General features: G+C 37.2%; 2 protein-coding genes across 5 annotated transcripts in view; one reads left to right on the top strand and one right to left on the bottom strand.

Moving 5' to 3' along the window:
• The window catches only part of LOC131665747 (nuclear pore complex protein DDB_G0274915-like), a 136904-nt gene that overhangs the window by 55053 nt on the left and 54023 nt on the right, over positions 1–27828 (top strand). The gene's annotated exons all lie outside the window — the stretch shown is intronic.
• Positions 12514–15200, bottom strand: LOC131665749 (uncharacterized). Its single transcript, XM_058937842.1, has 5 exons — positions 15173–15200; positions 13020–13135; positions 12882–12935; positions 12703–12819; positions 12514–12632 (listed from the first exon to the last, which is right to left on the bottom strand). Exons 2-5 carry the CDS (start codon positions 13086–13088, stop codon positions 12567–12569), a joined length of 306 nt encoding a protein of 101 aa, XP_058793825.1. The 5' UTR covers positions 13089–13135; positions 15173–15200; the 3' UTR covers positions 12514–12566.

The raw sequence follows: 27828 nt of genomic DNA, 5'->3' as shown, positions 1-27828 counted from the left end.
ATCAGCGGGTCAACTTACCGCAACCTTACCGCAAAGCCGTCGACGTGGCCGTGATTAGCCGAAACATTGGGACTTCAAGAGTTTTCTCATTCTTGAACTGGAGTTGCAAGCATCTTGGAACATCTTATTGATTTCCTCGATGTGTAGGTAACACTTGATATGGGATGGAGAGGCTACAAGCGCGCAAGGAGTAGCCGCAGGGTAGCCGAAGTTGTCCAGCACTGCAGAAGATACATATCCGTATTTACGTGAGTTCAAAATTGTCAATTGTGTGTGTTTAAAGTTTTTTGTTATGCCTATTATTGTATTGGCCTTTTCCAGTGGATTTTTTCCCTTGTCAACAATAATTTAATAATGTCATTAAAGCTAAACAAAAAACATTGTTATCTAATATTGTGATACAATTGGACATTCAATTCGTGGATTAATTTCTACGTAAGAATTTGCGGATTGATATTTAAATGAGTGATGATCTTGGAAGATTCAATTTTCCGCTCAATAAATTACGTTGGCATTATTGATGATGCAGCTCTTGTCAAATACGGTCAGCGAATTACATACTTACGGCACATTAGATTATATAAATTGCTTTATCTCTTCAGTACGACTATACCATTGAGCGATTGTTCAGTATTCGTTCGTTCGTGTGAAAAATAGACGATCTGCTGTTCACAAAGGCACAACTTTCAAAGTCCAATATTACATACTGATAGTTGCGAATGGTCAATTTGCTGCAATGAATCAAATAAATTGATTTTTCTATTAAATTTTTCTTTGTGTGCCAACAATCAATATTACAATAGATATTTATTTGAAATTAGCCGTTCATACACATTATGAGTATAAGGCGATTTTATTGTAACTCTCATATTAACATTCGATAATGCTTGGTCTATACTCGTTGGAAAGAAATCTTTAGGTAAAAGTTTAACTTGAAAAACAAGACAGTGAATTTACGAAGCACCGTTTCTGAGGCACATCTTTTACAAACCTGTACTGCTCATCAGCGGTTCAGAGCTTATGCGCCTTGTCATATCATTGAATGAATATCACATTGAGTTTTTACAAGAATAAATAAACATAATCATAGTTAGATTTTACAATAAAGCCCAACGTCAATTAACAATTCAATTTGCTAATATTCTCTCTAATCAAACAATCGAGACCATCAATAGCGCATCGGGCCGTCAGTATAGAGTGGATATTCCACTTTGGGTGCTCGATTAGACGCGCGCAGGTGCACAAGCAGAGTACAGTAATGAGCTTATCGAATTTGCTAAATAATGGGCAGTCGACTGGCTTCTCGCTCTGCGGGATAACCGGCCTTTTTATCGTCGATAAATTAATGCCAAGCGAAGCAGAGGCAGATTAGTTATTGCATTCGGAGAATTGAAAATGCCCATGGGACGCTGGTGCGTGTACGTGGTTGTTTAATTAAGTGAGGGGAAGCTATTTTCTTCGTTGATTAATTAGACTTTTACTATACTATTGCACCCTCAGTTTACACGGATACATACGAGACGTTTGCTTTGTGAAATTCAGACCATTACAACTCTACGGCTGGAAATAGCTGAAAATACAACTATTAATTATAGCTAATCCAATATGTTACATTTTCAATGGAAATTATTGGAAGATCAATCAATTTCTAAATATTTCCTTAAATTTTCATACAAATTTCCAATATCAATTTTAACAAAATTTTGGTCTGAAGCTCGTCACAGATACATACGCAGAAGAAATATCACATATTATCTATACATATAGACGCGACATAGAAAATTAAATATAGAAATAAATGTATAACGGTCGTTGATACGTCTTACGCTAGAATAATAAGTGGTGGTCGGTCGAAACGTAATATTTCTCATGAGCGGAAATCGGCGGCTTTTCTGAAAATTTGTCAATGAAACGATCGAAACGGAACATATTGTGATTAATAATAATGGCGGTCCTCGTTGTCTCTCTCTTTCTCTCTTTTTCTCTCAACCTCACAAATCTAATCAATTGTCCTCTTAAGCGATTGGATCAACCGCGGAGAGACTAAATATTTGCTGCTTCTCTCTCTCTCTCTCGTTCTCTCTATCCTGGAGGCAGCAACTTAATTGTCAAGGTGGTCGTTTGTTTCAAGCTTGAAATAAGTCGCGTGAGAAAACAATGGCAACGAAGAGATTAAGTAGAAATGTTCAGATTCGTAGAATTGATTGTATTAACTCTTGAAGTCGTCATTATCCAAATTTCGACTAATGAGCTAATATTTCAATAGTTGTCGGGGCTTTAATGGACAGCTTTAAAATACAGCTTTGAAAGTTTTATTTTCAACTAATATTCAAGTTTGAAACCAGATAACAAATATTTTTATAGCTTTCAATCACCAATTTCATTTCCAATATATAAAATTTTTCTGAAAACATATAAATGACATATGCTTTATTATGATTTTATTCAATAAACAAACACTTGTAATTCTCAAATTATTTTCATCATAAAAAAATTAAATGAATTAAAAAATATCGCAAAAAATTGCCATACATTCGTATGCTAATTAGAAAAATCAATATTATTCAGGCAATAATCTGAAAGACAATCTAAATAATGAACATTATGGAGCGGTAAAAGGCATGAAAAGTAGTGTTCGTGACAATATATCCGACATCGATTATCACGTGTACACTGGTCGAAGTTGTTTTAATAACAGATTCCTCCGAAAAAAGAAAAAATAAGCAGAAGACGTCAGAAAAAGCCAATACGGAATACTTGAAAAGATGAAGAAGAGAATGAAATTATTAATGGGGTAAAGACATTACAACGCGTCCAAATTGAAATATCTTGTGCAAGCCTTTCCGCTCGAGCAAGTGTGTGCGAGCGTGTGGTAATTCCAGGATTGCGTGTATATGTATGCAAGCAAAAGCTACGAAGCCATGAATTTATTTCCATTTCACACAGAGCTACTACCTTTGAAGATGCTTGCCGCTAAGCTTGCCAGCTTCAGCAAATATTTACTTTTTGATATGTTGCCACTGCAAGATACTGCGACGTGATTTTGTTTGTAGATGCGTTTCATCTCACACAAACAGGTCAACATTGCTTACGCCGATTATGTTTAACCAAATGAAGTATCAATAAAGTTGATTGCTATCGGATTACATTTAAATGATATGAAAACTCTCGAAAAATTCAATGATACGGAAGAAATAGCGAAAAGATACGATTTTATATATTTTTCCTTGGGTTGAATAGAACAAACATGAAAGTGAATTCATACGAAAGCGATCCATTGACTTTCAGAGGCGAAGGCCAATCAAGATAGCATCGAGCCAAGCTCTTTTTTCTTTCTCCCTCACGTTCGTGTTTCTCCTTCCTTTCCTTGTTTTTCGTTCAGTTATATCTTACTAAAAGAATTCACGGATGGCGCAAAATAATGCGAGAGAGTGAGAGAAGAGGAGGAGAGGAGAAACACAATATTCTACTCGTTACCCGGGGCCTAGACAGACACCGAATTACAAGTTTTTTTTCTCTTGCTGCGCATTGCTAATGAGACATCGTCATATATGCTCTTCTTCCGCGAATGGGTATATATACTGTGTATACATACACTCCTGAAATTCACGCTCCTCGATCCAATTACACTCGGCAACCGAGTAATTACGCGCGGACTGAGTCGAGCCATGTATGCGCTAAAATGCGCTATAACGTTCCGTCGCTTTTCGGGACGATGGTTAAACTACCACATGTTTCTTTTTAATATTTTAGCTTGATAATTCTGTGGTAACGAGAAATCTTTTTTTCAACGGATTTCACTTTTCATTTCTAGGCGAGTTCAACTTTTATTTGTTGCGGCTAGGAATTCGAACTTCTCGTTTCGTCAAGTTCAGTCATAAAACCGAGTTAGAAATGAATTTTCTAAGTATCTCATTTCTGTTGAATAATCTTTTAATCTCGCTAATCTAATCTAAATTTCAACTGCTTACTTAGCATATGCATTAATTCTTAGGTAGCTTGAAACTTGTAACAAAACTATCTACTTTTCTCTGTTTTCTTCTTCGTTAAAATTACGAAGCCTTGGACGTGACAATGAGCCAATCGAAGCTAGCATCTACTATACGTCGGTGCGCTATAGCATGAGACACTTAATTTCGATTTGGTCATCGGAGCTTACAGCAGCGGTGTCAATGCAGCGTCGTGCATCTCGCGCGTAGAAACATCGGCTGGTGTACTAATGCGTGCATGCGAGGAGGCGAGAACACGAGCTTATTTGAATTGCAGGAAGCATTCGGGAATCACTAATTCCTGGGGATTAACGAGCAAGCCGAGTGAATATTTTAGAGCTCGATGAGATCTCCGCGCGCCCGTGCCGAGTTGAGCTTTTCAAGTATATCCGTCGATAGTAAAAGATTTTTTTTGTCCGAGCGCGCGCTCCTTTTTATCTGAAAGCCGCACTGGAATCAGAGAAAAACTCAAGAGAAAGAGAAAGTAATTAATTAAATTTACTCCGTAAATACGTAGCGTCAGAGCAAGCTCGTTCGAGTTTTCTTTTGCTGATTTGATTATGGAAAAAAGTCGAGATAAATTACTTTTCTGCTGTAATGTTGACTTGAGGGCGCTGAACTTTCTGTTGTGTTTGTTTTTCACGTCAATTCTTCTTTTGGCTAGGTTCTTAATTTTATGGAAATGAATCTCAGTTGAAATGATTACCATTTGCAAGAATACCAACATCGATCTTTCGTCTAGAAAAAAGATACGACATCGCTTAAAGTGAGCTTTCAAATCACAATAATCTCGTGTTGTACAGAAGTATATTAATTAGTTACGATTCAAAGTAATCGAAAAAGGTAAGGACTAACGCGAGCGCGTTTTCAAGCGCAATCTTATCCAAGAGTGCGCCTACGGTGATTTCTTATCGACACGAGGTCCGTTCCGGCACAGAGCAATTCGCGCGCGACGACGGCAATTCTTCTCAGAGAGCTCGGGCAATAAAAAAGGTATCGCACAAAAGCTATTCTCTCTCTTACCTCAATTATCAGAGGTCACCTCTCACCACGTAACTCTTCTTCTTTTTCTTATCATCCATCTTTCTATCTGCTTATTATTAGAAGATAAAAAACGTTGTTTTTTCTTCCTTTTCTTTCTATAGATAGTACTCTTAAGAAATTTCATTGGTTATTCTTATTAACTTAGATTATACTCTTACTGTCAGTTACGTGATTCATATTGCAATATAAGACATTTCTTCATTCAAATTATGATTTCTTTTGTTGCAAGTAAAAAAACTAATGAAAAAATATAAACTACGTTAAAAATTTATTAAATTTGAAAAAATGGTAGATAATCTAATGAGTAGAATTAATATTAAATCAACTTTCGTAAAACCTTCTATTTATAATACTGAATAGCAACAAATTAAATGATTCTATGGACTGTTTAGTGTTATCGCGTTATCGGAGATTCGAACAGCAAGTAAGCGGTAATTCGCTTACTCAGCTGGAAATGCGTTTACACAGTTTATGTAGTTTAACAATTAATGTTTACGCTTTTAATTATAAAAAATGGTAAATTCTTCTAGAATATCATTTCTTTTATTTTACAGTCTTACTAAAGATGAAAAATTCATATAATTCATTAAGTGAAGCAATTTGCTTCTCATGTTTAGCAAATTAAGCAATCGATTACTTTTTTTAAGTATGCGATTACCGAATTGGAATGAAAATAAACTCAACAATTGCCTCTTTTTGAGCAATAACCATTAATTAATTCGAGTAACTGACTGAGACTAATTTGGATAAATGAGTACTTCTTGGAGGGCGACCAATTTTTTCAGACTCGCTTTTAACAATTCATTGAGTAAAATTTCATTTATGTTGTTTCGATAATGTCAGTTTATTATATTTTCTTTTTAGTACATATCTATATTTCACAAAAATTGACGAGCTTTTGTTTTTTCTAATCTTTATAGCATCAAATAATTTCCAATTGAAACTTATATTCTTTTGAAATTTAAAGCAGAGTTATAGGATTTCGCTTAATGACAAATTCATCTGCATGCCTGGTTAAAAGTTAATCTCGGATGCGCACGTAGCCATTATCGCCTCTTCACTATTATAATTCAACGAACAGGCAGTACTTTTTATATATCTCGTGCATAGCAACTATCCAATTCTCGCTTTCTATCCGGTATAAAATAAGTACGAAGCTTCGGTGGACAAAAAGCTTTTCTCGCTGCTGAAGAGGCGAAGTTGAGTGGGAATGAGAGGGGACAATTTAAAATTAGTCTTTTTTGTAATGCGAACGTCAAGATATGACGCAATGTTGAGCTCTTGTTACGTAGGAGGACAGTCGAATACTAATCGTCTTCCGCCACGCAGGACGGGCGCTTAAGATTTTTCGAAGACTCGCTCAATGCCCCGAGGTCGACTCTGACGCAGAAAGGTGGTCTTGCTGGCAATGATGTCGCGCTATGCGCTCATTCATATCCTCGCGAGGCGAGAGCGACGAAAAGGTCCGGGTGAGCGGACAAGATCAATTAAGTTGCTATGCCACATTACAGTCGCATCTTAAATCTAAGACAATCGGAACTTAACATAACGCGTCGAGTTTCGAGTGTAGCTTCAATTGGTTTTCCTTTTCGTGCTTTAATCCAAACTATGGTCACAAAAGGAAAACACTGTAGCGTGTATTCGATACATGGATCGCGGTAGGGTATCCCTAACTTCCACATGCCGTAACGCAATTAGCGCTTAGCCGGTCTCGAAACGTAGCCTTTCCTCCTTTCGGAACGCATCCCAGTTCCCGTCTTGAGGAGCCACATGGACCTCCAGTTGACCACACTCGTTACATAGGTTTTCAACACTCGTAATTATAGTCGAATATTTTGCGACTGACTACAGCGTCCACTGCAGTGTCTACGAAACGAATCAATTGAACGATGCTTTTGCTACGAGGCGTACGACAATCTACAAGTATCGCATAGCTGCGAGCGATACATCATGGGTATAATGCCGTTATACCTTGTCGGCGAGGTCGCCTAAATCAGTACAGCGCGATAACTTACATGCGCACACGTGTTCGAACGCCCACCGCACTGGTCGCTATAATTATTGCGCTCTATACTGCAACTTGTACGATTTCGAATTTGTCATGCAATAAGCTACCAAATGGTAGTCAATTGTTCAATGTTTTCTTTGCTATGAAGTTACCTCGTCTATTACACAGAATTGGTTATGATTATTTGAAGAGGAAACGATGCAATTTAATAACATTTATCGTCGCATACATAGGCGCACAAATTAAACTGCAAATCCCGATTTCATCTCTGCGTCAATAAAATAACACTTTTATCTTTCTTCCCATGGAAGGTCAAATTTTAATTGACGCAGTGCTGCAGACAGCCTTGTTAGCGTGTTAAAATATCGGTAAACCTAGTGATTCGTGAAAATAGTAGCCGGGTTGAAGCTCCAATCGATGTGCCGGAAAAAAAGAAAAAAACATTTAGGGCAATTTGCGAACCGAGCACGCGCTTTTTGTCAGCTCACACAAGCGATTATTGATCGCTTGCCCACGCCGCTGGCTCGCCCATTACTACTACTTGGATCGATGATAATTACAGGCTTTGCCAAACTTGTGACAATTAAGTACGGTTAGCGCGCGATCTATTTGATTTGACTGGAAGGTGAGTCTTGGTGTATAGCAATCGTACAAGTTCAAACAAATAGCACTGTATCAGAATTGCCTTTCTGAAAATTAGAGTTTATGCGAATTTCTTGCATCAGTTATGCAAGAGTCAAAGAATTTTTTAAAGTACTGTCAGGTCTGAACCGCCAGAGTGTTTTATTATCGCGCAAAGCTAACGAATGCAATAGTAATACTCTCGTCGAATCATGCGGGCAATACAGTTGGACAACTCTTTGATCTGGTAAATGAGCGGAATAGCTTTTGAGATACGCTTGAATTTTACTGACGCACGCAGGTGCTTGTATAAACGTCATAACTGCCAGTGAAAATGTACGAGCATGAAATACGCGATAAGCTTACATCTCATCAATTGGAATATGTTCTTGTCAATAACGCTGATATTTTCCATCCGAATGCTGCGACTTTCAATATTTTCAAATGAAGTCGATCATTTGATTATTAACAAGCAGCTGGCTTAGTCAAGCGCGCAAAATCATTTGCTCTGAATCGAAATTGAAATCCGACAGAAATGCAATAACGAAGTTTCGACACTAAATGACAATCGAAAAATCCGCGCTGGTTTGAAAAGAAGCTTTCAGCTCGTTTATAACGTGAGCCAAAGGTCTAATTACTTGGTAGCAAAACGAACTCGTCGCGGGAAGGAACTAAGCGAGGTGGAAAGTCACGTGGTAATGGGCCTACAGTGTTTGGGCTGGGTAATGCTGGGCCGAGTATAAAGTTTAATTCAACAGATTTAACGGCCGAGATCGAAACGCTAGCACGCCGAGCGCAGATTGATTTGACGCGTGAAGAGCAATGAGGTATGTGTTTAATACTCTTCGGAAGTGCGCAGTTGCCTGTACTCGCTTTTATTGCAGAAGGTAAAGTATCGATCGGAGCTAAAATTAAAAAATACCAAATGCACAATGGGCAGCTATTCGTTCCCAACTGAACACAACGCCACGACAAAAACGTTGCTGCATATTATACGTACAATGGTACTTGTTTCGGAGCTTACCTGCTGACTAATTAATAGTCGGCCTCTCTCTCTCTCTCTCTCTCTCTCTCTCTCTCTCTCTCTCTCTCTCTCTCTCTCTAAGTAAACGAGATTGTCTCTTGCGCGGCGCGCTAATTGTTCGCTGATATTAATGTCCCTTGAAAGGCGAAGCGGAGAGGGCAAGGCATGCCCTTTCAACTGAGGCCAGTCGTCGCCTCGAGAAAATAGCGTAAAAGTACGCTTGAAAGTATCGTCTCTCTCGCTCTCTAAATATAAATCTGTTGATCTATTGTTGCGTAGAAGCAAACTGCATATTGCATACTCGCAGAAAAGAAAACGCTCTTCGAGCGTGCTCTTAAAACAACAAAAAGACAATGCGTACGCGAAAGAAAAGCAAACTCCGAGCAAAGGCAGCAGCGTGTCACATGCAAATCCGATCGCGCGCCATCCACCGCGCGAGAGACAATGCAACGCTGACTAATGCAGGCGCTTGTGCCTTTGCAGGGCAGATTGCTTTATGACGCGCCGCGAGCATTCGGCGCACGGACCATACCTACTCGTATCATTAGTCCGTCCAATTGGCTTCGATATATATGTCATATACCACGTGCTCCTCCTCGCTGTGTTTTGTCGCCTTTCGTTGCATTACATACGCTATATTGCCGAACGTTCGAGTCGCTTGCATCGCTTCTTTGTCGCGCGAAACACTTATTTCCTGATAAACGACACGAGCTATGCGCAAATTTAGACTCACTGCTGAAACCTTCCGACAACTGGCACAACTAGCATTTCTCATTACGCAACTGCTTCTGAAACTATTTTGAGTAGCTCGAGCTCGTACTTATACTCGAGACTAGAGCGAGAAGAAATACAATGAAGCTAAAAGCCTTCGTTAAAGGGAGGGATCATGCGATACTTGACTTGAACATTACATTGACAAAGAAATTTTGCGAAGAGCCCACCTATCTCGAGTGCTACGAGCGAAACCAAACCGACTTGGAAATCTCGAGCAACAGAGAAAACTTGAGTGATTGATTAGTAATTTAATGATATATTTAAAATAATCTCTGCTTACACATGTCGGACATATGGATTTTGACTTTGAAAAGTTTTGTTGATGTATAAGAAAGGCCCATTCGTCGGACGAGAGTATTCGAACAAGTGGAGAACAAGAGTAATATGCCGTTTCACTCTGTATTTCGACTAATATTATTAGTAAATTTTTTGATTTCGACAGTCCTACATCGATTTGAAAATGATGAATTTTCTTTCACGTTAATAAAGCTAGCTTGCATGTATGGCGAAGCTCTCTCAAGTATAAGCATCAATAGAAAAACTAGAGCGTGTGATTAAAAAAGCTGCGAAGGCGAGAGAGAGGATTGTAAAAAATCGATGGAGTAGTGCGCGTGAAAAATAATTACGAGGCGTTGCGTGTAGTCTCGGCCTTAATTAGCTTCCTTGGAAATTCATCAGGCTCGTAGCTCATCAGCTGCCTACTTGCATCACTCAACAAACCGTCCCTTTTCTGCTAAAAGCAAAAAGCTCGTGTGGGAAGCAGCTCTTGGCATAGAAATGCACCTACGCTGGCAATAACGAGCGTGCACAAGATCGCACAGCTCCATTGTTCTCAGAGGAAATAGCGTATTATCTAACGATTGACCCCATGAAAATAATTCCTCAAGGTAAAATCTAAACTTTTATCGAAAGCTCAATCTACTTTTTGTTTGGCGCCATCTGCTCCGCGAAACCTGGCAGCTGACAAGTCAGGAGCTCACGGAGATATGTGCGAAAACTGCAGAGTGAGGGCAAGCGAGAAAAAGGTGCCAAGTCGAACGACGAAAAATGCATATTCATATCACGACGTAGCAGCAGGCTGCACATTGAAACTGAAACTCACCACGGCTACATGCAAATGGAGTTGAGCCCAGGGCGTGGGATGCGGCGTGAAGTAATTAGATTCCGCACGTGTGTGACGAGAGCCCAAAATCGCGCAACTGTTTGGAGGCTTCGTATAGGCGCCGCCGGCGACTTGAGCTTCGTCGCGTCGACGGCGCGGCCGTAAGCTTCTGTCTGGCTGACGTGCGCATATCATTCGAGTATAATTAGCTCTGTAGACTTGCGATATTTCGTGGAGCAGTGGCGCGAACGTTGAAAGTTGGGGAAAGCGTAACTGGAAACGCGATTGAATCAAGTAGCAAAGGAAAAGCTCTTTTCCGTCTACTCTGCGCAGGCTTGCGTCAACACTCATATCGGCCTTGAAAGGAAAAGTCCTCGTCCCCATTCAGACGATAAGCTCGGCAAACTCTCTTTTCAAAAGCTTTTTACAAGATAGCTCGCTCGCGCATGCTTGGCCGTTGGAAAAGCTTCTGAAAAATTGCCTTTTTACAAGCGCGTATGGTCTCGCGCGATCATCCTTTTCCAGGATTTCGCTGCTCTCTCTCTCTCTCTCTCTCTCTCTCTCTCTCTCTCTCTCTCTCTCTCGTCCCGATGAATTTACGGTCTAGCGGCCGTGCGAAGCTCGTAAAAACCGCTTGAAAAATGAAATGCAGCGCCGGAGTCTACTAGCTTTAGCTTGATTCTCCTGCGCGACTGTCGCACTTGCCCCGAGCTGCAAGCAAAGCTTTACCCCAGAATGTGGACGGTGGACAGCCTTCATTTCTCGCCCATTGCCTCGCTATCAACTCTCTGTGAATCTCATTGCCGAATCCGTTGGATTTCCTCGTTGAGTTAGTGCCAAAATCTGTCCTTTTCTTGCGTTGCCATGTGTAACTTTGTTACTCGCGTGGATATTTAATTAGATTAAAGAACAAAGTTTTCTTTTATTACTCGAGCCGTGCGTTAATGCTTCGATGTTAACGAACAGCGGCCAAGAGTAGTAACATTAAACTTAAGCTATATTTAACAAACGGAAAGTAAATATATAAAGTGAACCAAGCCTAATTTGCTCTCTGAACGCTTCGAGAGAATCTGATTTTAGTCTATCGCAGCAAACTCGACGGTAATTGCCACGGGTGTTTACAAACTTTTCGACAAATTATTTTCCATTAGTTAAGAAAGTAAGTGGAAAGGACATAGGCTGTTACAAATGAAGGTGTACTCGTAGTAAAGTATAACAATCAGTTGATTTCTGTTCGGAATTCCACTTCTATTTTTATAAACACTGACTGTTCTATTCCTTACAAGAGTAACAAGCTTGCTACAAACAAAGATTACTTGTTATATGTACAATGTATTATTAACAACCATCATTGCAGCAGAAAACGTTAACTATATGACTAGATATACATTTCATGGTATAAACAGTGTTGTGATTTTTGATTTGACAAAGATCCATTTACTTCAGCGTAATATGCTTACTCTGCTTGTAATAATAAATAAACGTTTTAATATAACATTTTAAGAAAATCTGTAGTTTTGAAATGTTACGCTGAGGTAAACAGATCTTTGTCAAATTAATATTCACAACACTGTTTACTCTGTGAAATGTATAATCAGTTATATAGTTAACGTTTCTTGTGATGATTATTAATATTGAATTATACATATAACAAGTACTCTTTATTTAGCAGTAAGTTCACCACTCTTGTCAGTGATAAAACAGACAATGCTTATAAAAATATAAGTGGACTTGCAAACAAGAATTGTAGTCATGATGCATAGTGGAATAATTTCTAGGGACCTGGAGAGCAATTTTTCGAGCGGTAACGCCTTTGCTCATTTCTAATTGATCAAAAATAAAAACGAAGGGACTTACGCCATACCGTAACTTCCAAATCGGCCAGATTGTTGAAAAGTGCGAGCAACAAGTTTTTTTAAATTACAAGGTTATAATATAATTAAGTATAACATTTACATTTGCAAAAGCATAATATTTTATTTATCGACTTTGAGTTTGCATCAATTATTTCTCGCCGAAAGTCGATTCCTTGTCGAGGTCGATGTCGCATACGTGTATTCTCAAAATATTCTGCAATAAAAATAGTCAATTATTACTCTCGAATACTCAGATAAATTGAAATATAGCATTATTATCAGACCTTGCAGAATGCGACGGCCATTTTAATAGTTTCAGCGTCTTGGAGTATGCCGTCAGCCTTAATTTCGGCATTACTCTTTTCGCAAAATTCTTTGTAGTTGGAACACGTTATATGTTCCTAAAAATCGTTACGTAAATATTAAGCAAACTTCCCAAGATCTATGATCAATTATTTATCACCTTTTCAATGGTATTTTTCAGTCTTTCCATGGTGTACTCAGCAAAATCAAAAGCCTACAAATCACCGCTCAGATTAAAATCGAAATTCAAATTGTTCGTTGAAATACATAATTGTACACAACAATCACAAATACTCACCAAGGTCATTCGAAGCAAACATACCAAAGCCAGAGTGGTAAATAGCAAAGTTATAAAGTGGCGGATCATATTCAAATTACTGACAATTTTCCAAGTAGCGATAGCCAAATCAAGTTCTGTAAGAAGAGTTATTGCACGATCAGTTGTGTCTGATCATTTATATTAAAAAGCTAGTGTGCGTACGCGATAGATAACAACGTTTCTTGAATAAATATAAATAATCAAGTGTTTCGACTGTTTTTTTCCCTTATGCTAATTGTTGAAGATACGAATGATTCATTACAATCGAATCAAATTAAATCATTTTCCAGATTGTTTACACTCAAGCAGATGCGTTGCGAATGACGATGCCTGTTGACACATCGATTACGCCATTGGATATTAGTACACTCGCGTCAAATGCTAGCTATTTGCAAGAAAAGCAAATTTATCGACCAAGAATACCATATTTATCGACTACGATATATACTGAATGGTTTCTTTCCGTTCATCGCGTTATGATAAATTTCCCGTCTCGTCGAGCCAGTCAAAAAGGCCAGAAGCCAAGGAAGGTCTTTAGCTGGTCAATATTTGTTCCATGCACATCGCACGCACAACTCGGCATAATGGAGCTTTGCATTGTTGAGCTTGCGGGGACAACCGAGAGACTAATCCAAGGAATTAAAAAGGGAGTCAGTCACTGTGCAACGGCTTCCTCTCCCTTCGTTGAAAATTCAAATTCGCGCCTTCTTATATCAAAGCCCGCTCTCTTAATTAAGCGCCTCAACGGCCTTCGCGGCTAAGGATTATCTCATTAAATTATGGTTATCAGGTGTACTGATTTTCCCACATTTGTGCTAACAAATTTTTCTATTAATAGTGCACTTAATTACATCTCTCTTTTTTAATTATTCCATGAAAATAGTCGTATATTAATGGACTTTCTCATTCAATTTTACAAAATTTGCAAGACTTCTTTCTATATAGTCATTTCTGTTCTCTATAACGAGTATGCAAATTACAGCGAATATTCAGCAGCAAATATTGAATTAATTAATCACATCCAAGCTTCTGCCGTCCACTGCCTTCTCATTACTTGCGCCAAGAAGATTACGATTGTTCAATAATTCAGAAACATCTATTGACCGGTAAATCATCGATTATAAAATAGTTTTCAACTCTACTTTCATCTCAGTCGATTGCAAAAACATCTCATGGAAACAAAAGAAAAAGTTTGAGACAACGCATCGGGCAAGAAAGTTAATATCGATTCATCGATTTCTTGTTTTAACATACGGAGGCCTCATTAGTAGTAGAGCCGATTGTTTTGCTCTGATCGGGTTGACAAATAAAACGTACGTGCAAGCTAAAAAATGACCTTCTTTAAAACAGGCTTCGATTCTTATTGTAAAGCAAAATATAAAAGTTCTCGTTAATTTTAGGTGTAGAAAAATGTAAGCGCCATTTGTTAAATAATTTATCAATTGTCGTCGATGGTCGGCTTCGTTTTCTTAGATTCGCGCGATATGACAGAGAAGTATCAGCCACAAAAGACTACCATCGGATGAATAATCTATTGCAAAGGCCGTCCTCTCTTCTAGAGATTTTCTAGATTTTGGATGACGTTGTTGAGAAAGCATTTTCTTCATCATACTATTCGACGAACGAATTGCAGTGATTTTTGATCTATGACACTTGTTATATTTTATACTTGACTTGACGATAAAAAAATCATGCTGGCGATATTGTTGAGAAAAAGTAGGCAATCAGATGATGCGAGTTTCATAATACACCATTAACGTTGCGCCGAAAAGTCTGCAATATCGACTAGAAATTTGTTTTTGTTTTCTAATTGAATGATTCGTAACTCATGCATGTTCATATTTTTCCAAGTAGCTTTTTATTTGAAGTCTGGAAAGGACGCAGCATTAATAGACTGGCATCTTGCTTAATGAAAGGATGAAACGATGCAAAGTGACACAATATATAATACATAATGAAAAAGTGATTGTGGTTTGGCCGTTTACATAATCTTAACAAAGTCAAGCTTGCCAAAGTACAATATTATCGCAGCTTTACAAGTACCTCGAGAGAGCACTACTCGCGTAGAGATTTACAAACGAACTCATATAATAATAATAATTTGCAAGTGCAAGTTATATAGGTTAGTTTACCTTGCGGCTTTACGACTTGTTCACTCGCCGCTGCGCCAGGCGCAACTATGCAACTGTAATTTCAAATCCAGGCGGCGTAACCAAGTCGTTCCATTCCCCTTTTCTTACCGTTCGCGAATTCCGGTATTACGTATCAGCTTGTGAATCACCGAGGCGATGAAAAAAGTGGACTTTTGCGTTTGAAGCAAGGTTACTCGGCGTCGTTCCCATGGCCAATTATTTCTACTGATTGTGAGAATCCGCGCAAAGCGTAACATCTGCGCGACGTTTCGTTGGAAAATCCGCGAGACGTTTTAAATCTCAAAAGCGAGACGCGACCTTGCTTGCTATCTTCACGGCTGCAAATGAATTATTCCGAGTGCTCTCTCCACCAAACTACGTTATCACTTTATAGGAAAACTCGTAAAATGTTCAACCGGTTCTTCTTATCTAACGAGACCGATCCACCTTGTACTCGTTGATCGCGCTAGCTCGGATCGATACTCGGATAATATATCTGCACGACACTTTTACTTATTTATTCATGCGTTTTCAGCACCCCCTTATACTTTATAATATTGTATTTACTTTAGAATATCCCTTAATAAACTTGTTTTTTTTTTCATAATCTGGACGCGATGTGTGAGTGTAGTAACATGATATTATTCCGAAAGTGTCATTCGAAGAATACTAATATTGTTTGTGCAAAGCATATCAATATGAGTGATATATACAAACCTAATAACAAATCCAATTAATCAATTTTTCTTTTAAATCTTTATCGGGAGTTCACACTATAGATGTCCAACAAGTGCTTTGCAATTCACTTTGCAAGAAGCCACTTTTCCCAAATGACTGCATTTATGCGCAAGTGCAGTGTCTGGGCATCGAGACAGTCTACCGTTGAATGAGCGTGGTAGACGTGCCTTTTCCTCTCTTCTTCTCAATGGTATCATTCAATGAACTCGTAGCGCGTCCCTCAAATGGCCTTCAAGTATTATTTTTCATCGCGTGCGCACTTATATGCATACTTTAAATTGTCGTCTTTCTCTTTACAAAGCACTTCTGCTTCTTATTCAGCTCTCGTTTCAATTAGGAAGAATATACAGCAATATATACAGCACAGCATTGTAGAGGCAAACCCAACTCAAATTAGCGATAGCACTTAATCAGAGCTGAATATCAGCATTTCCCTGATAACACGGACGATCATCAAGAAAACTGTTGCGTGTGCCTTACTCGGAACATCAAAGAAACAAGAAAGAAGTGTTAAATGCAACAAAATCTCAAGATTAATTAAAGTTAGCCAGGTATCCGTTTGAAGGCAGGGCAGATGGAAAAAAATCCTGTGCGTGCTCACTCTGACGGCGCAACACAATTTATCAACTGACTCGCATATATCGTGTGTACGCACACTGAAAGCAGGCGGAAGTGGACGCTTACGAGTACATAATAAATCATCGAAACGTTTGGTTTTCTCGGATTTATCAAGAAATTTATTAAATAAAGAGTAGATATTAAAGACTATCTCGATGCAATTTGATACGTGAAAGAAGAAGTAAGCACGAAGTAAGGAAAAAAATCATAAATGATAAAAGGCTTATAATTAACCAGAGGAATATTCATAAAACAATCCTTTATTTCCTATTTGCATGAGCTGAAAATGAATAGGCAAGTATCACTGCGGTAAGGCATAAATCTCTCTCTCACTCACTCGCATAGTAGCATGCAGGAGAGAGCAACAAATTGCAGCGAGTGAATATGAAACAGTTCCACTTGTAAGAGGTCAAAAATTAGCAAATAAATAAAAGCTTAAATTATTCCTTTGAAACGTGCGGGCACGCGCTATTCAAATTAACCGCACAATACTTCGCCAACGTTGGTGCATAAAAAAGACCATTAAAAGACTGCGCAGGGGGAGCAGGAACTAAAGACCTTTTAACCCTTTTTTTCTCTGTTATAATCGTAAATTCTCCAAAAGAATCTTCGACCTTCTCTTTCCTCCAGCCTCCCCACCACCCTCTCTCTTCTCGCTCTCTTGCCCGCGCGGCTCGAAAGTGAAAAAAAGCTTTTTCGAGGAACGTTCACGTTGTTCTATTAATGGATACGAGACTCTTGCGCTAGCAACGAACCTTATAGCACGTATAACCTTGGTCAACGCAGTTTGTGTTGTGCTAGCCATAAGCTTGCTGTAATTAAAACTGTTTTCACGGACGCCGCTTCTTTTATACTATTGGTGCAACAACAGACTTTTTTTTATTTATCAAAAAGAAAGGAGCTTTTGTCGGACAAAAATGAATGTTATGGGATTGTTCACACTCACTCTGTGGTCGATCAATAATCTGTCAGTACTAAGTGAAATACGTTGAATGTAAAAGTTAGTGAAGTTATAGTTAAAGTGTTTGACAAAAAGCTGTCTGCTATTTCTATAGAGATACATACTCGAGACCATACGATGGTTACGTCACTAGTTAATTTAGAGCATGCTTGGATGTTGCTGAAGATGTTGCTGAGTGATACTTATAGATATAGATTCAAAATTATGTTCTGCTTGTCACGAATTTTTTTCATTTTTCAATGTCGTTATAATCAACAAAATACATGTTCTTTTCCGTGAATATAGTTACGACTTTTGAATCTTACCTGCAGTTAGAGCACTTTAATGAAGCTATCGTTCAATTTTTAACTGATTCTTATTTTCAATACTATCAGCTACTATACTCCTTTAATAAGATTGATCAATCATATTTAAGAGCAGATAATTATTTACGGGAAACAGAAATACCATCAGCTTTAAATTCTACGTACGTACTTGTTTGTATCAGTTAGTTGTCAATTTTTCCTATATTTTTCTGTGCAGAAAGCATTAGAATCATACTCAAACAAACTTGATCGATTAAAAAATCAGCCAGAAATAATAAATTGCGTTTCCGGAGACGTTAATTATAACGCACGCGTGATAAGAATAAAGTTATATTGAGAACACTGATTTTCCATTCCATCAACGTCGATCAGATAAGACAATGTTCAAATAGAGATATTCCATGTAATATATAGTACATCAAGTATTATAAAAATACTTGAACGTATATATTTAGTGCCAAGAATATTTGACATTTTAGTAAAAAAAGTGAGCAAGGCTAACTTATATATTCAGAAAGTTCGATTCGAAATTGAAGTTTGTGCTGCAGAGCAAGCTGTGCAAGTCAAAGCCATATCGGCACGTAATGTCGCGCAGGTCTTTGCCAAAGTAGATCACGTCGCCGTTGGGCCTTTGGCCAGCACAGAGTACGAAAGTGTATAGCGAACGTAAAGGTTTCATTGATGCGAATCGGTAATTGCATCAATAGTCTACGTCAACACTCGGAGAAAAGAGTCGACATATGTAAAATTTTCACGTTTATGAAGTTACAGAGAACTAAAATGACACGACGTAATTCAGGCACGAAAGACTAGATCTTGCAAGACCGTTTGACGAACTGATTATCGGTAGCTTATTGGTGTATCGAAAATATGTGTGTCGACGCAGAGAATGAGCTATCATTACCCCGAGAGTTTGCTGAATAGATAAGTTAAAGCTCGTGCTTCCACTATAACTATGTATCGATAAGTGCGTTTATAATGTAATAAGCTGCGAGCTCTGCGGGATATGTTCACTGATATTACCTTTAAATCACAATTTATCCAACGTCGAATGGATATTCAGACAAATAAATACAATGTTGGCTCTTGAATTTAGAAAAAAATATTTAGAAGTAAAACAGATTTATTTGCACAACCACGTACAATTTTCATAATTAATGATTAATTAATTTTAACGAGAAATGTTTGATCCGATATTGAGCGATGAACTTAATCTTGTGAAAATAATGAAACATTCATTATTTAAAGTTGAATACCATGAAACAATGAACTTTGTAAGCTTTAAAAATATCAAGCTTTACGCTGTATGAAATAATAATTTAACTGTCGATCGCATTTTTCTAAAACAGTACTACTTCGTGTAGTGAATAAATTATAAAAAAACGAATATATTATATAGTTTTTTACTTGTCTATATCATTATGATTAACGCAAGATGAAAACTTATTCGGAATTTAAATTAAGTTCGATTTCATTCATCTCTGAATAAAGAAAATATTTGAAATGCACGAAGAGTTTGTTCTTTGTCTACACTTTGAAATGATACTCCGCAGTTTCTTGCCCATTTTTAGATTAACTACGACGTTTATTATGCATACATTGAACATCTGTTGCGGCGTTCAGGCCCACGTTAATTCAGACCCACCTGCAACAGCGAAACAAATGAAAAAACCCTTAAATTTATTTAACAAGCCATTAATTCCATTGAAAAAGTACGTCATACTAAATATCAACTACATTACTACTTATATAAATGTCGTACGAAAATGAAGAAAAACAACAATGAAACGATAATCGAAAATATACCGAAAATAAGAAGTAAATTCACCTAACGATTCAATAATACGATGAACGAAAAGCGAAAAGTAAGGGGCAGGCGTTCTATAATAAAATATAACGAAGCCATAAAATCGCTGGGTTTGTTATCCTTTGAAAGCCGCTCGACTATATTTCAAGCTTTCAAGTGTCGATCATTAAACAATAAGCCTCTCCTAAGCAGAGATGCGCAAGCACACCTCCTTTGCGTCGAGCATTAAAATGCACGGTGGCCTTTTTTCCGTGCTCCTTTGCCTTCGTTATGCTATTGCCGGGGAGCAACGAACGGATGGGTCGTTCCACCTAGTGCGTCTATATGGTTTTCTTGCAATAAAAGCTCGCGGCAAGAGATGTTAACCTGCTCTCCTTCAGAAAGCTGCGCACACTTGCGCCGCAACGCCGGAGGTGAGTTGTATCTGGTGGAGCAAGTTTATAGTTTGAGGGCGGCAACTTTAACATCACCTACCGCGTGCGCGTGAATATATAGTGTATACATGGTATACGTTGGCGCTTTTGTACATCACTTTACCTCTTGTGTTCTTGTGTTTCCATCTCTTTTTCATCCTGTTGTTCACGAGGAGCGCCCAGTTTTCCCAGCGGCGAAGAATGCGCGCTTACAAGCCTGTGCATGTAGATGGCGTGACAGCGTGGAGAGTAAAATATGCCCTTCGCCCAGCCCACTAGAACGAATGTTTTACCAAAGTGCCAGAGACGTGCGCCCGACCTACTTTTTCGCTAGTCTTCTTGCAGGCAGAATAAAGAATACCGCTCCGATCACTTGACTTTCACTCGAACAAATGGGAATATTGCTTGCGATTCTGCCGATTTCTAAGAGTACTCTCGATTCGCGAACCGCCATATTTTTCACTTTTAGAGTATTGACGTTGCAGCTGAACTGTTGGTTTTCGTCCCAGTCACTACGCAATTTATCTTCACTGCAGCATGAGGTATTACGACGTGCCAACAATTATGATCGTTTCAGCCCTGAAAAATTATAATCCTCATGTTTATAAAACAATTGTCCTATTAATGCTCAATGAAGCGTCGAAACGTTATGTACGTACATGAAAATAACTATATGTACTTATGTTTTTGGGGTAGCTCTATAAAATGCTCAAGTTCAAATGAAATGGCTGCTTTTATCCGGAAAAGTACTGAAAAATTTCTAATCAACTTTCCGAAGAAAATTTCATGTTTCTATTCGATAAAATATAAAATTCACGACGGACTCAACGGGTAAAGCTCAGATTTTTCCCGACTTGGACGTTAATGAGTTATTTCCCAGCCATGATCATATCCACGATTATCCCTTCCAAGACAACTAGCAGTGTATAGTGACTCGAATAGTCTGTGAAAAGATGAAGCGGGAACCGGGTGGGCCAATGCTACATGGTTTCTTTTAAAAAACTCTGGAGACGCGTGCTACCTGTGTGTACTAACATTATGTAAAATGTACTCGAGCGATGACTTCATATCATTTAAATCGAGCTTCACGTACAGGCTTACAGGCAAGTTCGCTTGATTTTCAATTAGATAGAAAAGCTCGTCGACCGCAAAGAGAAAAAGAGAGGCAGAGAGAAAGCTGACGGATTGCCAAGGGCGGTTCAACGTTAGACAAGAGCATCAGCCAGAGGCGAACAAGAAAAGCTCTCAAGGAAGAAGTCGCGAAACGCAGCTACGTCAAGGGCGAAGTATTGAGATTCCCTAAAAGTTCGGGAGGCCGTCCAAGTTTTTCAGGCCGGAAGAAGTTTAATTTACCAAAGTTGGGCTGCGCGACGAGTATACGTGCGGTTTTTTCGCCTGGCAAGTGGACTTTTGTTTCGTGAGAGTTTCTACTTCGGCTTTTCCACTATTGTTTTATTACTTTCTTTTTGGATCTCACGCAAAGGCACGATCATTCTCTGTACATTCACGAGGTAGTTTTCTTCTTTCATTTCAAAAAATATTGGCTTCCTTTTATCTTGATGAGAAAATCAACTGTTTGGGGATCAAAGCTTCAACCAGAACGTTTTCAATATACGCTAACAATAGTCAATATGTTTTTATTGCTGAAAATGAAACCAAACCTTTTATCAGCTCTTTTATCAACAATGGGATTACAGATGGGATATTTTCGAATCAGGTATCAAGAATTCTTACCTAGCTTTTTCAATTTTTGTGGAAAAGCAACAGCAACCTTTTTCGAAATTTCACTTTGCATTCATTTGAACATTACTCTAGTTCTTTGAAAAAAAATGTAATGTTACTTTTACGTTTTTATTTACCTCATAGTCTTACAATGCTCTGACACACCATTGTTGATTTTACATTTTATATTTTTGTTTACTTTTAAGTCTTTTCTTTTCATAATAATTATCAAATTCCAAAATCATCGAAATACAATATGCTTGTTATAATAAATACATTTTTAATGATGTGTTCGTATCAAATAAGAGCACATTTATTAAAAAACATTGTATACTAAGAGACTCTCATAGTACGCACTTCAAAAAGATAAAAGAACATCATTTAGACTCTAATTTTCTACTCTAAAAAACTAAAAGCGAGTAGAATATGTTAGTACATGTAGGATATACATTTCGGTCGTATCTCTAATTCTTTAAGTAATTAACTCAAGAGCGAAATTCTTTTCAGGTAGCTAACTCGTCCAATTACCCGAGGCGCCGACCCGAAAATGACGCCCGACGTGCCGCTTGTCAAAGTTGCGCAAGCGCAAATGCACGTAAAGCTTTATTTACTATGAAACGAAGACAAACTATAACTGCAATGCCCCGCGATATGACACTTATTCTCCTGCGCGAAAAGCGTTTCATATTCGGTTTGCATGCTCGACGGCTAGTTTCCTAAACAATTAATGTAGTTAGCGATCGTGTAACTTCAACGATCCTCTTTTGACATTAATTTCAAATCATTAAAAAAATTCACCCTCATGCAATTTTTTTGGTGGTCAGGTGAAACCTAAAAGTAACTTGTTTTAGCTATGCCACTTGAAAATGTATAAAGCCAAATATTTTGATCGTTTCTTATAGAATTAAATTCACTACAACATTTATTAGAGAATGAGGAGATACGGCAACGGCGGTGTTATTCTGTTTTTGTTTTTTACAATGAATATTTTTTTATTGCATTGAACAAAACGTAACATATAATTGATAAGTACTATTTTCAATGACTAAATTGACACTTCTTATTGAACTACTGACATCGTTATCCAGGTAAAACTTGAAAGTATTGTCTTTGATTGGATAATTTTAACGAGACACATTTCGGAATGTTGTAAATTGATGTCAAAGGCTAACACATATACTACCATAGCTCAAACTAGAAAAATTAAGAACATATTGATAGAAATTATGGTCTAACGAACATTTTAATGCAATAACTTTTGAGGTGGTTATTGTATTCCGATTATTCACATAAAGTTGTAGCTTATACTGTCGGTAACTTTCAAACTCAGTTAAACAGCATTTTCCTCGGTAGCGCGGTATCAGTCCTCGCTAACTCGACTTTAAATGCCAAAGTGAACGATAACACAACAGCGGTAGCTTTCAAAGCCTTCCTCTAAACTTATGATTACGGCGTTACCGCAGCTGGAAAATTTTAGTATTTCCTCTCGTGCGGTTGCGGCATATTGACGTTCTCAAGTTACAGTTGGCCTCGTTATCAGTTTTGGTCAATTATTGATTATTCATTTGGTGGTCACATTTTTAACTCATGCGGTTTTCTTGATTGTCAACTGTGATGTATACATCGCTACAATCAATGATAGCCTTATAAACGGAACTTTTACATTACTCTAGTTGAGAACAAGGTCATTTAAGAACAACAAAACCTCCAAGCTTTTATAAATATTTAAAAATCGGTTGAATACATTTTCAAAATATAACTTTAAGTTTTTTATTTGTAAAATTCATTGAAATTATAAAGAAAGTTTAATTCGATTTAAATTTGGTATTTCGCTTTGCGAATGAAAGGTTATGTATGTATAGTATTCAAATAAAATTTAATTTATATTTGTTAAGTATCTTGTCGTGATGTACTGACAAAGTAAATGATTTATATTTATAACCAATCATTTACATTGGTACTAGATTCTTAGAAAATAGTAAAAGTAAATGTTTAACCACGAATGACAAAAGAACAAACAGAAATAACTCAAACTGGATTTTCTACTTTACTTTATCTTTGTAGACCAAATAAAAGATTCATACTGTCTGCAATCCTGAAGTTTCTATTGGAAAAAGACCGATACTCAGTGCATTGCTCTTTCACCGCAAGTGCATATGTATTCGAACAGATCAAAGGCGCGAGAGAAAAGCCGCAAGCCGAGCGATGGATTGTAAATAAAGCACTCGGAATTCGCCTCAAAGGCATTTAAATTCTAGAGATTCTAGCTTCTCTGTCGACTCGATACGATTTCTCGCGGCGCAGAAAACGAAGCTAACTTTGTGTGTGTGTGTGTGTGTGTGTGTGTGTGTGCTGCACTAAGGCCCTCACACTTTTCACCGACAAATTTTACGAGCCAATTGCTTCTAACGGCCGTTAGCTGACACCGATAGATCGCCATTTATTTCGTCTTGAAAATGATGAAAAATATACTCCATAAGATTCTTTTATAGTACATTACGATACAAGTGCGGGAAAGTAGATTCTTGTCTCGTGTGGCGTTTACACCCGAGCGAGGCGAGGGTGGAAAGGTACACGAGACGAGAAACTCTTTCCCGAACATGTGCCGTACCATATTTTTTGATACGACGTGTGGAAAGTGTGATTTTCAACGCACGTTTTCTATCGAGTGTGCGGGAAAGACGCACTTTGCGCACGGAGTATCGAAAAATACCTTTCCGATTGGCTTCTTATCCGAAGATCATTTTTGCACACTTTATTTATTAACGTTTTAAACGATATCTATGTTACAGATTCATTTTATTGACTAGTTACAGGTAATTACGAAAACTTCAAAAATCAAATATCAATATAATACAGCAATTATGTTTCTACATGAACTTATTGATACGTCCATTTATTGAATTTCAAGAATTTAAGTTATAACTTGCTATGAAAATATACGTGTACTGAAATATGTAAACAAACGTCAGAAGTTTTGCTGATTTTCGGGCAATCAGGTATGCGATCGTATCAAGCATTAGCACAGTTACAATTTAGCTGGACAATGGATCTCGTTAGTGATATTTATAAAATTAAAAAATTAAAACTACTCAGTTGTTGCTAAAAATGATTTGATACACTTTTATTTCAATATCTGACAGTCTTAACCAATTAAAAATGACTTTATTTGAAAATTATAAACTCACGTCAATGATGCTCTTTTACAAAAAAAGGCTTTAAAAAAATCATGAGCCCGTATTTCTTGATGCCATTTAAGGCTAGATATACTAGAAAGACAGGTTTTCAAAGCTGCATACTAAAAAGATTTTTTTTTTTTTCAACTAGCAAATTTTCAAACTTTAGGGGGTTTGCTCATATATACTGTTGTAAGAATAATTCTGCGACTTATATTTTTATTGCTTTTCATTTTATTGTACACTGCTTATACTGTAGGTAAGAGTTTTAACGTATATACCTGACTAAGTACACTAAGCACATAATGATGTGAAAGCTTAAGAAGCTTTCGACGCGCAAGTACGAGCTTTACGAGATAGGTACTTTCACCTCTCAAGAAGGTCTGAGTGAAGTTATTATATTTGAGATCTTACGCTTTTATAACATCACAACAACAATTAAATCATATATACAAGTTTTATTCGCGTACAAAGACTACTAATATTCCGCCAATTGAACATTTGTATTGTGTAATGTACAAATTACTCACTGTAATGAATATTCTGAACGACGACAAGTAAAATTTGCTCGTTTGAATAAAAATCTGATTAAACAATCAAAGTTTATCTTTGCATCGAATAACAATTCAACCAGCAAAACGAATTTAGATATCAGACTTACTTCCAAAACAACGCCAAATATACAATTACCTACTCGAAGAACAAGTAAAGACAAAAATTTTGCTTCTAGTTATCGAGTTGGCTCGTTGCTTCTTTCTCTCTACCCTTAGCAAAATTTACCGCAGTACATTTCATTTTCATTAAATGTCGCCGCGAAAGAGAGAAAAATGTTCTCTGGAAACTTTGTTAATCCATTTAGTGATTGCCCGAGTGGCCAAATAATTAACTTCGAGTTTCGAGTCTCTCTCTCTCTCTTTCACTTCTTGCTTGCTGTCTTTCTACATTTTCGTTGGCGATAAAATATAAGAAAGTCTTTGAAATTCCATCAAGAGAAGCTATAACGTTATAAAGATTCCCTTATAAAAATCACAGGGGCTTGATGTTTCAACTGTTATATAGTGTAACATCTTAGATATTTAGAAAAATGTTTTACTACCGAAATAGTACATTACGATACAAGTGCGGGAAAGTAGACTCTAGTCTCGCTTCGCTCGGGTGTAATACCACACTATAGACCAGAATCTACTTAAATATGAAACATTGCTTATTATTATGAGATTAGAAAAGCAAAATTATATTCTTTATTTAAAAAAAAATTGACTTCTATAAAATGTTGACGATTGTATTAAAAATATTTATGTGAACTAAATTTACTAAATATAATCTTTTATAAATATAATAAAATCTTATTAAATAAAATTCAGGCTTCGCATGTCTCTGAAAATTTATGCGGAAATCCTTGTGATTCTTATACTCAGATCTAAAGCTTGCACGATTGTGAAATTTGATAAGTTGAAAGCTAAAATTCTCTTGGTGAAGATTGAAGTAAAGGAAATACGATAATCCATAAATAATAATAGCTCGGAATACCTGGATGAAAAGAACAGGTCGTGATGTACGTATTCTTTGTAAATAGGAGCAAGCTTCATATTTTTCCGGAAGATTTTTTTTTTAATTTCAAAAAGAATAAGTCTTGTTTTAAGTTTCGGATTTCAATCTATGTAATCATAAATGTAAATGAAAAACAAACTTAAAAGTAGAATTTTTAATTATTCCGAAACTAATAATACTTTATGTTTGTTCCAGGCATGTGTACAATAATTTGTTTTACTTTTTATCTTAGCATTTTTGATACAGATGGTATGTATATATGTGTATAGACTTTGAAAACCTTAAGTAAAAAAGTAATTTCGTCATATTAGCCATTTATGATGTACGCTACAAACTCTACTTAACAACTACACAGGCCGACAGAATTTGACAAAAATATTTTACCAAGAACCCGAGTATAGTTTTCCGAAGGTTTTTTGCGCGCTGAATCCGAATCCGAGATCAGAATTACTCTGGTGGCTCCGGTTTTCGAGATATCCTAACCTTAAAGTGCAAAAAACGCGATTTTTGCCTATATTTGAGGTTATGTAGCAAAGAAAAGAAATTTTTTTTCAAAAAACTGTATACATCAAATTAAAGTATGAGTTTTCTTCTTTCAAATGCCGTTGAGTATGCTCGGATATCTTTTTTTTTCACGAAGTTACACAAATTTGAAAATTTCAAATTTTATGAATTTAAAAAGCACCACACCATTCAGCCCAAGCTATCTAACAAGTAACCATATTAAAGAGCCACTCACCAATTTAAACCAAACTTGGAAATATGACAAAACACTAAAAAATATTGTGAGCATCGAGCTTCTATTTACAAAATGCTCTCTTACGGGTAGAAACCACCCCTGCCAACCCCTAAACAAGCTCACCCACATAACCCTGGGTAGAGCAAGTTTAATTAATTGCTTTTTGATAAAAAAACTCATTTTCTAATCACAGGTATGCGTACTAATATGATCTAGATAGGCCTCATCCCCAAATACCTCCTCAACCCTTTAAAACCAGCCCTCCCAACCCCTAAGCAGGCACACCCACATGACGCTGGGTAGAGCAAGTTAGCCAAGTGCTTTTTATTTCAAATTTGTGTAACTTCGTGAAAAAAAAAGATATCCTAGCATACTCAACGGCATTTGAAAGAAGAAAACTCATACTTTAATTTGATGTATACAGTTTTTTGAAAAAAAATTTCTTTTCTTTGCTACATAACCTCAAATATAGGCAAAAATCGCGTTTTTTGCACTTTAAGGTTAGGATATCTCGAAAACCGGAGCCACCAGAGTAATTCTGACCTCGGATTCGGATTCAGCGCGCAAAAAACCTTCGGAAAACTATACTCGGGTTCTTGGTAAAATTTTTTGTCGGCCTGTGCTAT

Source organism: Phymastichus coffea, unplaced genomic scaffold, assembly GCF_024137745.1.
Source record: "Phymastichus coffea isolate CEN01 unplaced genomic scaffold, Cenicafe_Pcof_1.1 PCOF00054, whole genome shotgun sequence".
NCBI lineage: Eukaryota > Metazoa > Arthropoda > Insecta > Hymenoptera > Eulophidae > Phymastichus > Phymastichus coffea.
Note: the sequence above shows the minus strand (reverse complement) of the source record. Positions and strands in the feature narration are given on the sequence as shown.

Excerpts from the sequence above, each read along its gene's own strand:
- LOC131665749 (XM_058937842.1), bottom strand. The coding sequence starts at position 13,088 with ATGATCCGCCACTTTATAACTTTGCTATTTACCACTCTGGCTTTGGTA. Across the intron at positions 12,936-13,019 it reads GTTTGCTTCGAATGACCTTG|GCTTTTGATTTTGCTGAGTA; the intron begins GTGAGTATTTGT and ends GGTGATTTGTAG. Across the intron at positions 12,633-12,702 it reads TGGCCGTCGCATTCTGCAAG|AATATTTTGAGAATACACGT; the intron begins GTCTGATAATAA and ends TTTTTATTGCAG.